General features: G+C 32.9%; 2 protein-coding genes and 1 long non-coding RNA gene across 3 annotated transcripts; all 3 read right to left on the bottom strand.

Moving 5' to 3' along the window:
- Positions 1-4,368: 4,368 nt before the first annotated feature.
- Positions 4,369-4,889, bottom strand: LOC133794063 (uncharacterized). Its single transcript, XR_009875107.1, has 3 exons — positions 4,813-4,889; positions 4,622-4,709; positions 4,369-4,463 (listed from the first exon to the last, which is right to left on the bottom strand). It is a non-coding gene; the product is annotated as an uncharacterized LOC133794063 (long non-coding RNA).
- An 855-nt stretch (positions 4,890-5,744) lies between these two features.
- On the bottom strand, positions 5,745-8,140 carry LOC133796007 (protein MOR1-like). The gene is made up of 8 exons (XM_062233490.1): positions 8,056-8,140; positions 7,186-7,627; positions 6,825-6,890; positions 6,605-6,722; positions 6,465-6,502; positions 6,156-6,227; positions 5,956-6,063; positions 5,745-5,861 (listed from the first exon to the last, which is right to left on the bottom strand). The coding sequence occupies exons 2-8, from the start codon at positions 7,336-7,338 to the stop codon at positions 5,745-5,747; spliced, it is 672 nt and encodes a 223-aa protein (XP_062089474.1). The 5' UTR covers positions 7,339-7,627; positions 8,056-8,140.
- Positions 8,141-8,446: 306 nt separating this feature from the next.
- On the bottom strand, positions 8,447-10,595 carry LOC133796006 (protein MOR1-like). The gene is made up of 7 exons (XM_062233489.1): positions 10,483-10,595; positions 9,751-9,874; positions 9,504-9,583; positions 9,253-9,429; positions 9,086-9,151; positions 8,921-9,003; positions 8,447-8,712 (listed from the first exon to the last, which is right to left on the bottom strand). The coding sequence occupies exons 1-7, from the start codon at positions 10,593-10,595 to the stop codon at positions 8,555-8,557; spliced, it is 801 nt and encodes a 266-aa protein (XP_062089473.1). The 3' UTR covers positions 8,447-8,554.
- Positions 10,596-12,165: the final 1,570 nt, after the last annotated feature.

The following is a 12,165-nucleotide window of genomic DNA, read 5'->3' as shown; positions in this document are numbered from 1 at the left end:
TTCCTATAGGTCTTGTTGTATAGGGTATTTCAATAGTTTATGAGCTTATTTTATGCTTAAGGTTGAGATTTATGTATGGTATGATGATTTGCATGCAAACATGTGGCCCGACCTAGGGAGGTTTTTGATGAAACCCATTTTGAAAAGAAATGTTGGGAGCTTGTTATTTCTTTTATGACATTTGTTTTGTTATAACTCTGTGTAATGGTAGTTGTATTTCTGTTTACTCAACTAAAAGTGTGCTCACGCAATCTTTTTTTTTTTTTAAATTATATGGATTTTCAGTACAATGAGTTAAAAGTAAATTTCCGCATAATTTGGTCTTGTATGTTTTGACGGTAGTTACACTACTCGCCACCTACGCCTATAAGCCCCCCGCCGTGATTGAGAAGATCGAGAGAGAGAGAGAGAGGATGGTCAATGAGAGGGAGACAGAGACCAAGATGGATTAAGAGAGAGATAGAGAGAGAGTACAGATTTGGAGGGAGAGAGAGAGAGTGAGAGAGATAGAGAGTGAGGGAGGCGGTAGGTTGATAACACTACAAGAAAAAATGCTTTTAATAACACCGACAATGTGTTATCAAAACATACGATAACACTTTCTGATGTGTTAAGACCGACTATGTTATCGTAGGTCGGGGTACTTTACATAACACTTTATCAGTGTTATACAGATGTGTTATTGTACTGTCAACGATAACACAATTTCTGTGTTATTTTAATATATAGATAAGTGTTGAATTATGTTATTTATAGTCGATTATATAACACTTTTTTTGTGTTATACTACACTTTAGTATAACACTTTTTTTGTGTTATACTATACTTTAGTATAATACATTTTTTGTGTTATACTACACTTTAGTATAACACATTATTTGTATAACACATTTTTTGTGTTATACTACACTTTAGTATAACACAAATAATGTGTTATATTAGATTAGAGAAACATAATCTTTTTTTACTTACACAAAACTAGGAAAACAAATATGAAAGTTGAAGCCAAATAAAGTAACATAAATAGATTTTTATTAATTACTCAAATGTAATTACAATATTTAGTCTACTAGTCTAGGCTTAAGAAATCATATTACAACATAATTTATGCCCAATTCAGATTCCTTTATCACTAAATACAAAACAAGAAATGTATCAAAAATTAGTGAAATACATTCTTCTATTCTAAAGGCCTCAACTACAAATGTTATCAAGAATTGCTCCAAAGAAATCATCTCAATATACCTGCACATTGTAAAAAAAAAAGTCATTTTATTATTAAGAACATAAGACTTAAGCTAGTTTCCACCTGTAAGCATATAAAGTTTAAATTAAATTTGTAATAACTCCAAAACTTGACAAAACAGCAAGGTATAGCAAGATGTACTACCATACAAAACAATGACTGAAGGAACAAAACATGCAACTTAAAACAAGGCTTGTGAAATGTATCAAGATAACAAATATATCTATAAGAGCAACTCAGACAAACATCAACATTTAGAAATGGTCAGAGAGAGAGAGAATGAAAGAAAGGACCTATAACAACTATTATGCTTGCAGTGATCACTACTAAGATACCAAAATGAATCAAAAAAAATCTGAAGCTTGAGAATATGAGATTTTCAGATAACCAATACTAGACTAGATAGAATCTCACATCCATTACTGGAGGAAGAGACCTAAATAATTAAATGATTGACAAGAAACTAAGATATACCATAAACAACATGACACATGCATTATTTGAAGAAAAAATTGCTCATGAAACATTACCCATGGCTGGCTATAACAACAGGCATATTCATAACAACAGAAGAAAAAGAAATCCCAGACCAGATGCAATATTCATATATTTCATAAAATTATGCATAAAACAATATGAATCTACTTTCTCTAGTATACGTATAGCTGTAATATCACAAAGATATCTTTCAAGTATAGCTATAACAAATGACTCTGTGCATGAATATTAATGCTTTCTTTAGTTTCTTCTTCTTTAGACTATAAGTATCTAACTTTAAAATGTTTCTATATCTTGGTTCCCATAGGTATCATGTCCAGCTAGTAGATAGAAATGTTTGCTCTTCTAATGAGTTAGCCATTTACTTAAAGATTATCTAAGTTAATTCTGTTTGATCATCAAGAAATAGTCTTGTACATTTTTGTGACAGTAGAGTATAAATGTTTTTTTGTTTTATTCAACCTTTTTCAGTTTGTTTAATGAGAAAGGACAATAGTTATTATTACAACTTCTGGATAGTTAAAAGCTTCACCTTCTCTAGTACTAGTCAAGCACAAAATAATGACAGAGTAAAGAAAATTTTGAACTTTTCTATCCTAAAATTTACAGTATATGAACTAGTTACCCATTGGAATAAAATTAGTGCAAGTAAAATACATCAGAGAGAGCATAGTTACCAATGTCTCTTTTATTCCACAGCTAAACTCTCAACAGAAATTTAAAAGAATAAATGACAAACACGAGATCACTTCACATGAGTATATGTAGAAAGCATAAGCTTAGATATGTAGAAGTACTTAACACATTTGGCCATATTATATATATGTAGTGTAGATTCATCATAACCCAAAATTATCTACCAGTGCTGATAGATAATTATCCAAAAGAGAAAAAGCAACTTTTAAGCTATTGTTTGCAAAGTGTCAATAAGGACAACACAAGGATTCACCATTTGTATCGGCTAAATCCAAAGAATAACAAAGAAAACCAGAGAAAATATATAGAACAAGAAAAGATTCAAAAGAGTACAAGCAATACATCAAGTTTCACACATTATCTATTATCTCTCCAAAGCTTATCGCAATAAAACAATAAACAAAGTTTAAATCTGCAAAAGAGCCATAAAACTAGTTTCTTATATACATATATAGATAGCAAGCATATTAAAATAATAGACAGCAACATAAAAATTACGATAGCAAGCATATAAAGATATAGCAAACATATTAAACTAGTTTCAGCAAGCAATACAAGCCAATGCAGAATTTGGCACAAATTATTTAATAGATTTAAATAACAGTAGAAAAAACTAAAAAACAACACAGATAACTATAGAGCCTAATATGCTCCATAGAGCCTATCATTTAACCATATGTATTATGCAAAAGAACAAGAAAAAATCTAACTTGTAAGATGACACATTTAACAACATTAGCAAGTCACCCATAATAAAATATTTATAATAGAATAAAACATAAAGAACAATAGAACGAATTGCAACTTTTATTAGGAGACAATAGCTTCAACACAAGATTTCCTTCAAACCATTGCATGGAGCCTTATAAAGACTGAGCAAAAGGAAAAGAGACAGAGAAAAAAAAAGGGGGATAAGTCTTCCAAAAATAAGATAGTAACTTAACATACAAATAAGAGCAAAAATAAGACACTTGAAACATATTTATTAAGTGCAGTACAAATAAGAGCAAAAATGAAGGAAGCTATTCTAAAATACTGAGGAAAATTACCTATTGTTTGAGCCATTCATTGTAAATTTGTTGCCAACCAAGTTACTGCCGAAAAAAAGATCATCTTGTTACCATCTAAAGATGGAAACGGTTATGATGAAAAATCATGGACCTATTTGAAACTACTACTATTTTCATTATTGGGCTAATGAAACTACAATCCTCAACATTAAAACAAGAACATAGACAAATACATTTTACTAAGCTATACACAGATTGAATTTAGTTCAACAATTCAACTCGTTCACTTGTTCAGAACAATTCACATGAAATAAGATTTTACAATTCTCCTGATTCAAGTAATGAATTTTTAAAAAGGAAAATACAGTAAGATCAACTTTACAGCTTACAAATAAAAAATCAGTACATAAGTTATATTGTAGACATCATTAGTTACTAATCATGGATTAAGTTCAGTTCGACATTACATATGATTTTTCAAGAGTATAGGAGTGAGGAAGAGAGCATAAGGATTACGACCAGGAACCATCTCAGTGAAGATGTTGACACAGTAAAAATGTCATCACAAATCAGCGAACTCAAGTTATACATGATCTAAGGATCTGTAATGGATGTGAACAACCATTGAGGAAACACAAATTCATTATAGAAGTAACAAGAGCAACCCATTAAATGTAACAAATGTATTATTAGAGAGCCCTCAGATCTCATAGCTATATCAGATCATTAACAATATTAACCACATAATTCCTTGACTTTTATTGGATTATAAAAAATGAAAAAAGCAATCAAAGAAAAGAAATACAAGTTCCAATCAATTTAGAACCTAATATGTTTCATCCCTACTTCAGAAGTTCACAAGAGAAGTGCAAACAAACTTCTCCATAGAAATGATTTAAATGTAAGACTTACTCTTTCAAAAATAAATCCAGGACCTACAGCTTCACAAAAAGTAGTAAGGCACTTCATGGCATGAGCACGAGTCTTGATGCCAGCGACACGCTCACTTATACCTGTCAATTCAGGAATAATGACAAGCAAAAATAAGGAACTATCTAATCAACCACCAAACAACTAAGAAGCCAAATACCCGTACAAAAAGATCACACAGTTTTAAGCAAACAAATCCCAGCTCCAAACTTATGATCAACCAAAACCAAGGAACACTTACCCAGAAGGCAAAGCACTACACACTTCTTAGGAAATTTGGTTGACGAAGAGGCTATGAAAGTAACAACTTCAATAACCTGCTGCTGAACCTGCACTATTCAAACTCCATGCCTTAAATAACTATCTCCACAGCCAAAAATATCCACAAAGGTAAAAAAGACAGATATCTGCAGCAATGAAACCTTTAAATACCTGGACATTTTTCTCACTCCAGCCAGGGACAACACACAGTAAACGAATCAATAACTCAATTCAGTGGTCTAGGTCTGATAAACCTTCCACTTGTTGTTTAAATGAAGATATTGCTGCAAAAAAAAGTCATTTTAAGTAAATAGAAACTAAAGCATCCAAAAAGATATATCAATTCCACTCCCATAAGGCTTTTATCTAAGAAATATAATACACTGTTCTACCAATTCTTTAATGTAAAATATCTGGAAAAGCTCAGTACCATCAAAAGTAATATTTTTGTATAGTTACTGCTTTCATGGTGTCTCGGTGTACATGAGGTGCTACGAAAAGGAGGCCAACTAAGTTTTGTGTCCTAAATGATGTGTTTTAGGCAAAAAGGCCAGAGTTAGTAGATCACTTGTTTCTGCATTATGATTTTTCTATATTGATGTGGTTTAAGTTATAAAGAGAGTTTAAAATAGCAGTGAGCTAAGCCACAACATTGCTCCGATCTCTTGGGATATGTTGTTCCGGGTGACAAGAGGTTAAAGATGTATATTGTTGTAACAATGGCTATCTACTGAGCTATATGGCTAGAACACGGTAGAAGAATCTTTGCAGATGTTGAGGAAGGTTTATAGATATTTTGCATCGCCATTCAGTTATATGATGCATAAGAGTTCAATGATATTTCGTTTTAAGACTTGGTATGGTAGTGGAGTTTTTTTTTACATTTGTAATGTTATTGTATGCACACTAATATCACACTCCCCTTGTATTATTTCGTCAAAAATTCAAGTATAGTTTCTTTTCAAAAAATAAATAATATATAGTGAAATGGATAGACATTAAAGGTAGAAGCCATGCCTAGTGTGATTGCATAACTAATAGGAAACAATCACAATTAAATAAATAAAAAATCACCTAATTTTTTATTAAACAAATCAGTATCGTTATAACAAACCTTCAAGCCGTTCCTTCCACACAGCACTCTTCAATTGGGAAATAGCATCTGCTTGTACAAGAGAACCGAATTTGCTTTCAATCTCTTCAAGACCCATTTCAGATGGCTGCAAATATTCAGAAAAATAGTGAGACAAAAAGATGTAGAATTTGAAGTAAAAATTAGACAACTCACATATCAATAAGTGTGTACCACTCTACCTCAACATCTTCGGGTGTTTCAGCAGATTTAGAGGATTTTGTCTGTGCAGGTGCATCACTCTTCTTACTCACACCCCCTTTAGCAGAAGCCCCTTTTTTGTTGGTAGGCTGATAGAAAATATCGTCAATCACAAGATATCAAGATAAAAATAACTTCCACAACCTATGAACAAAAATAATTAACAGTGTCAAGAACTCACAGCTGCTTGAACAGGCCTCTTCCCACTAAGCATGCTTGCTGCTGGCTTTTTAACAAATGAAGCATCTGATGCCTGCATACATTAAAGACGTAAATAATTATCCTTTCTCGTTGGAGGTCTCAAGGATCATTCTTAACAAACAAAAAAATACACGCCAGTAGGTGGCAAAATCATCTTTATTGACCAAATAACTTTGTAATCCAGAAGAATATTAACTAAAAGCGTGTAACATAGCAACATTACATGCAACCTCTCAACATAGCATTGTTCTTTAACTTCCATAAATCCATTATATAAGAAATAACTCACCTCATGAGAGGATGCAGTTGCACCAGAAGCTTGGACTGCTGATCACACAACAATAAGTATGCACACAAGGTTATAAAAACTCACAAGAATGTTGAGCAAATTAGTGATATAAGAACTGATGCTATAAAGATATTACAAACCTGAGCTTGTATTGGTGGATGTGCCACCTTCAGAACCTGAAATCATTTCAGAAAGCTTCCTTCTTCTAACATCATCAAGTTTCTCAAGTGACCGCTCCAAGGGTCTCATACCAACCAACTAAATAAAATGGGCAAAGAAGAAATAAATCCATACCATCAATAATCAAAAATCAGAATTAAGCAGCAAAAGCACAAAATTGATAAATAAATAAAACGATACCTTAGCTATCGCTGCCAAAGCTGTAAAGGCTGCATCCCTCACATATGGAGTCCCATCATTGAGGCACTGTGAAAAAGTAAGAAACGACAATATAGATAAGAGAGTCCATGAAACACCATGAACAGGATAATCCATGGTCAAAAATAGGTTGCACCATTATTTTTTTATTTCCCTTTGTCTTCTAGATTACAAATTAGAAAGTAAGAGCACCAAACCATGAATTAGTGCTCTAAACTCATCAAAACCAGTACTGAAGTTGTCTTCTAAAATAAATGGGAATAAGCAATGTTTAGCACATTTTACTCAACTGATTGTTCAAAAATATGAAATATATTACAACTACAAACATAAATGCACTTACCTCCATAAGGATAGGCACATAGTCCTTGCGCACCTTTAAAATAACAGCCTTGTTACTTGTTTCAATACAGAATGTTACCCAGTTAAGAGTTGATGACTGTACAAGAGGAACTTTATTTTTTACAGCTGTCTTAATATCTGCAATAGACAACATCCATTACAGTTTGGGCAAAATCAAAATTACCACCTATCAAAGCGATTACAAACACTCAAATGCAAAGAATTTATGTCATCTAATCTCTAATAAAAAAAAACTTAAACCAAAAACATAGTAAGGAATCCTATGACAATACTATATTCTGAATTAAAGAACTACAGCGTAGGATAAAGATATACTTGCCTTCCACAATGTCAGCTAGACTTAAGCACCCAGCTGTATGCATTGCCTGAAGACTTTGATTTAGTGCCTCAGTAGAGGCAGGTTTTTTCTCTTTCAATTTTTCCTTTATAAAAAAAATAAGAGAGAGAGAGAGAGAGAGATAAATCAAAGGAGTTAGATAAATGCAATAAACCAATATCCCTTCTTCAATCTTTATTAAATTATTTCTAAGAAAAATCTGAGATAAACCAGATCAAAATATATATTAAAAGTAAAATTGAATAAAAAAATCACTTTATATACAAATCAAAGCTATGATCAACATCATTTGAACTTCTAAAAAAGAATCTACTCGTATGATTAAGTGCACTTTTATTAATAAGAAAAATGAATGTACAAGTCAAAATCCAAAAAAAAATACCACCATGCTCAATTGTAAGCAACTGGCAAAAAGTAAATGAACACTTGAACAGCTTGGTTACATTCAAACAGTCTGTTTGCATTTTAAGTTGATATAATATTATTTTTTTAGCTAGAAAAAAATGAGCATACCAGCAAAACTGGCAATAGGAAGCGTGAACTTGCAGAGAAATTAGTTCTTAAACCCCGAGCAAGATTGCCAATAGCTTGAATTTCCTCGACTGCTACAGCGATATTAACATCTGTTATGAGCTGTACAGAAAAAGAATTAAATGATTTTTATTCATCAACTCAAAAGGCAAGTATAAACTTATAACAGAAGTAAGAATATAAAGCATGAAGTTAAAACTTAATGGAGCAGATTGAACACTTAACTATGCAATATTAAAAAGATCCTTGGCAATAGATAGAGGTATAAACAATGCAAATGAAATACCCAAACATAAAAAGACAATGTACCTTTTTTAGTGTCCGACAGATTTCTGAGAAATCATCGGGTGCTATTCTTTTTGTTGATGCAAGCTTGGTTAGCTCTGCAACAGCCTTTTTCCGTTATGACCACTTGGTTGCTTTCTGTGACATAAGGCACAAGATGTTAATAGCAGTACAGGAACATCAAAACCAAATATTCCTAAATTAAATCACTACAACCAAAAAAAAAAAAAACTGAACTAGTTTGACGGAGAGAAGAAAGAAGACTGACCACTCCATCCCAAAATCCAGACTTCTCCAAAGGAGCCAATATATCAACAAGATCAACGAGCTCATACTCATCTATTTCCTGAGGAGCTGACAATTAAAATATGTTAAACTATGCATAAACAAGAGAGCTAAATAACCAACATCTCTACAGTAAAAAAACTAATAAAATATAACACTAAAGTGTCAAACTCCTACAATGGTAATCACTTGTTACCCGCTGATAGAACACCTACTTGTCATCATTTAATATCAACCAAGAAAAAGAATAATCTAATAGACTATGTGTATTACACACCATCAGATGTAGATTCCTCAGATGGGCCAGCACCCACAACTTCAGATACAACCTCCTTTTCTGGCTCCTTGTCTTGCTCAGACCTGAAGACATCAATACCAACTAGGTTAAGAAAAATAAAAACAGCAAGCAGATCAAACAGCTAATGAAAAAATGAATTTTCACCTTATTTTGCGACATGGCTTAGCTGCCCCTGTTACATTCACCAGCTCGGCTTCCAATTCTTTTTTCTTCCAAAAATAAAAAATAATAAATAAGTCATTACTTCCAAGGATCAGGGAGCAACAAAAAATTCCATACGCAAAGCCGTACATGTAAGAAGTTATCATATCATTGTATCCCTCATTTTCTCAAATAATATTGATTTTACAGGGTCCTTTCCAATCCATTGACAAAGCTCAAGAGTAAGTCCTTTAGAAGATGCACGAACATTTTGATCTTGATGGTCAAATAGCTCAGGAAACATCTTTAATATCCTCTTTGGAGGCACAACTTTTGCTCCAAACTCACTATCAAACCAAACATGCAGATTAGATAAAGAAGTACAAGAAACATTTCCCACAAAATTAAACTCAATACAAACCTTAAGGCTTGAAACATGACATCAATTGCGGGTACAACAGCTTTAGCAACTTTGGCTTTTATCGCCTTCTCCATTGCATCCTGCAACAAACACACCATACTAAATATCCCAGAAAATCATAGCAAAAAAAAGATGAAGTTTTAGAGAGCACAATATAAGTTAAAAAAAAACATATTCAACCATACAATACACCAGCATTACTGTATGAATGAAAAAGAAAAGACAGAAAATATAAGAAACGGCATACCAAGAAAGGCTCTACAGCCTCCAATTCAATCCAAAGCATAAAGATGACCTGGGCCTTCTCCACCGTCTTAGGCCTACCGGTGAGACATTTTGCCACAACCGCGTCACATACTTCTTTGCCATACCTATACACAACAAAGCACAATGGCTTGGCCGCACACAGGGAAGAGGAGAAGAACTGGCCTCTGGTGACGTCGTTCGCCTCTGGTGTCGTGTGAGGGTTTGGGCACGCGTGGTCGAAGCTTCGATGGGCTCTGAAGATCCCTAGCCGGCGCGTGTAGGGGAAGGTAGCGGTCGGTCTCCACGAAGACAAAGGTGAGAGAGAAAGAGTGAAGGAGAGAGGTCTGGTGGGAGAAAGAGAGGAGAGAGAGAGGAGAGAGAATGATGAGGAAAAAGGAGAAGGAATTGAAGGAAATGAATTGGCCCCAAATGAAATGAAAAAAAAAAGCTAAGTGGCGGGATGGTTTTATTATTACCGCCCTTTTTTCATAAAGGGCCCACTTTAGCATAACATTTTTTTATTAGTATTATATTCATGTGTTATGGAAATGAGTATTTGGTGTAGTGTAAGAAGGGAATTAGGTAAAAAATATGGGCTTTGATCATGTTTTTTTATTTTATTTTTAAACTTCTTTTAGCGTCAGTGCTCAATTGACGCTAAAAAGACAAGATTTTCTTTACAAAATTAAATAATTAATTTTTTTATGTCAGTTTAGAACTGACGTGTATTAACAAATTTGCGTCAGTTGGACACTGACGCAAATGAGCGGAATGAAGGACATTAGTCTTGTCGATGACGATGTTTATTGGACAGCATTTTAGTTCCCAACTAATGCAAATATCCATATTAAGTACGTTTGAGTGACGCAAAAAGTACTTTTTGTAGGAGTGATTTTCTCTCTCATATCTCTTTATTGCTCTATTTTTCTCTCTCCTATTTCATTTCTTATATGATTTAATACATTACAAAAAAATTTAAATTATTTTTGTAAATATTATCTTATTTTCAATTTATTTAATTTTATATATGTAATAAAAAACAATAAATTAAAGTAAAGTATTATACCAAATGAGTAATTTTATTTGTTTAAATATGAAATATGAAATAAAAATAATGGAAACAAAGTGAATTGGAGATCCAAATTATAGTGCAATAAGACGTGGAAAGTGCATGAACCACGTACCCACACTTTATAAATATATATATATATTTATATATAAACAGAAGTGGTTGTGAATAATTGTACTATGTTGGGAAACTCGACTGAAGAACCATCTCTATACCAAAATATATAATTGCATCGTGTTGTCATGTAGTAGACATGTTTGGTTTTGGTAAGGGAATAAACATGAATATTGGATACCGCTTTTCAGATTTCTTCGATATTCCTTATGAATTTCACTTGTGTCGTCATCAATTATATAGCTAGTCATCATCGAATATTATTCGAAAAGAAAAAAACAGCACTCATATGGCAATAAGGGAATGTATAATTCTTTGCACGAATAGACGTCCATTTTACTACAATTCTTTGTACAAACATGTTTATAGTTGACTATAATTGTAATTAACCAGCTACAATAATAATAATGTTGAGTGGCTAAGAGACTATAGAAGGACCTTTTTGATCCACTAGTACCTTTAAAATGGAGTACTAGTCTTGTTGGTGGCTTTAAATTCAACACTCATTACCCATGACCATGGGTGGAACTTAGAGCGCGTTTGGTATTATAACTAAAAAACTGATGTTTTTTTAAAAAAAAAAAATTGCTCTCCAAATATAAGTAAAGGGGTTTGAGATTGCTTTTACAGAATAACTTTTAAAAATAAAACTACAAAATCTAGAAATATTTTGTAAAACAATTTTTTTCTGTCAATTCTTTTTTTTTTTCATCTTCTCACATTATTTTTACCCACATCACTTTTTCGCACATAACTTTCTCTCATATCACTCATTTGTTATTTTCTCTTTCATCACTTCTTCTTTTATTACTTTGTCGCTAGTCATTTTCTCTCATATCACTTACTCTCAGATCACTTTCTTCCTCATTACTTTTTCTCTCATTATTATCTTTCATCACTTTCTCTCCCACCATTTTCTCTCTCATTACTTTTTTGCTCATCACTTTGAGTCAACTTCTTGAACCCCAATGAGCTGGAATCAATAAGTATTTAGTGTAAGTGCAAGATGGTGTGAGTAGGTCAGGCCTAATTTGAATTCCCAAGTCGGAAAGATGACACTATGGCTGGCCTAGTCCATCTACGTAGCCACCCCACGGTTGGGTGGATTCTTCCAAGTCTAAGCCTAGCACCACGAGTTGGTATCCCAATATTTGTCAAGTTTCCTCAAGCTTGTCCTTTTGGTCTCGAGAAAATTTCATTCTTCCATTGTGTAAAGCGCCCTATCAAATGACA

This window comes from Humulus lupulus, chromosome 8, assembly GCF_963169125.1.
Source record: "Humulus lupulus chromosome 8, drHumLupu1.1, whole genome shotgun sequence".
Lineage (NCBI taxonomy): Eukaryota > Viridiplantae > Streptophyta > Magnoliopsida > Rosales > Cannabaceae > Humulus > Humulus lupulus.
The sequence above is the reverse complement of the archived record's forward strand: the minus strand, read 5'-3'. Positions and strand labels throughout refer to the sequence as shown.

Bases quoted from the DNA above. Each gene is read 5' to 3' on its own strand.
- LOC133796007 (XM_062233490.1), bottom strand. From the start codon at position 7,338: ATGTTGTCTATTGCAGATATTAAGACAGCTGTAAAAAATAAAGTTCCT. The intron at 6,891-7,185 runs GTAAGTGCATTT...ACTTTTTCACAG, and splicing joins ATGTGCCTATCCTTATGGAG to TGCCTCAATGATGGGACTCC. The intron at 6,228-6,464 runs GTGAGTTATTTC...TAATGTATGCAG, and splicing joins CAACTGCATCCTCTCATGAG to GCATCAGATGCTTCATTTGT.
- LOC133796006 (XM_062233489.1), bottom strand. From the start codon at position 10,595: ATGGATATTTGCATTAGTTGGGAACTAAAATGCTGTCCAATAAACATC. The intron at 9,152-9,252 runs GATATGATAACT...TTATTTTTGGAA, and splicing joins GAGAAAATGAGGGATACAAT to GAAAAAAGAATTGGAAGCCG. The intron at 8,713-8,920 runs GTGTGTAATACA...TTTAATTGTCAG, and splicing joins TGAGGAATCTACATCTGATG to CTCCTCAGGAAATAGATGAG.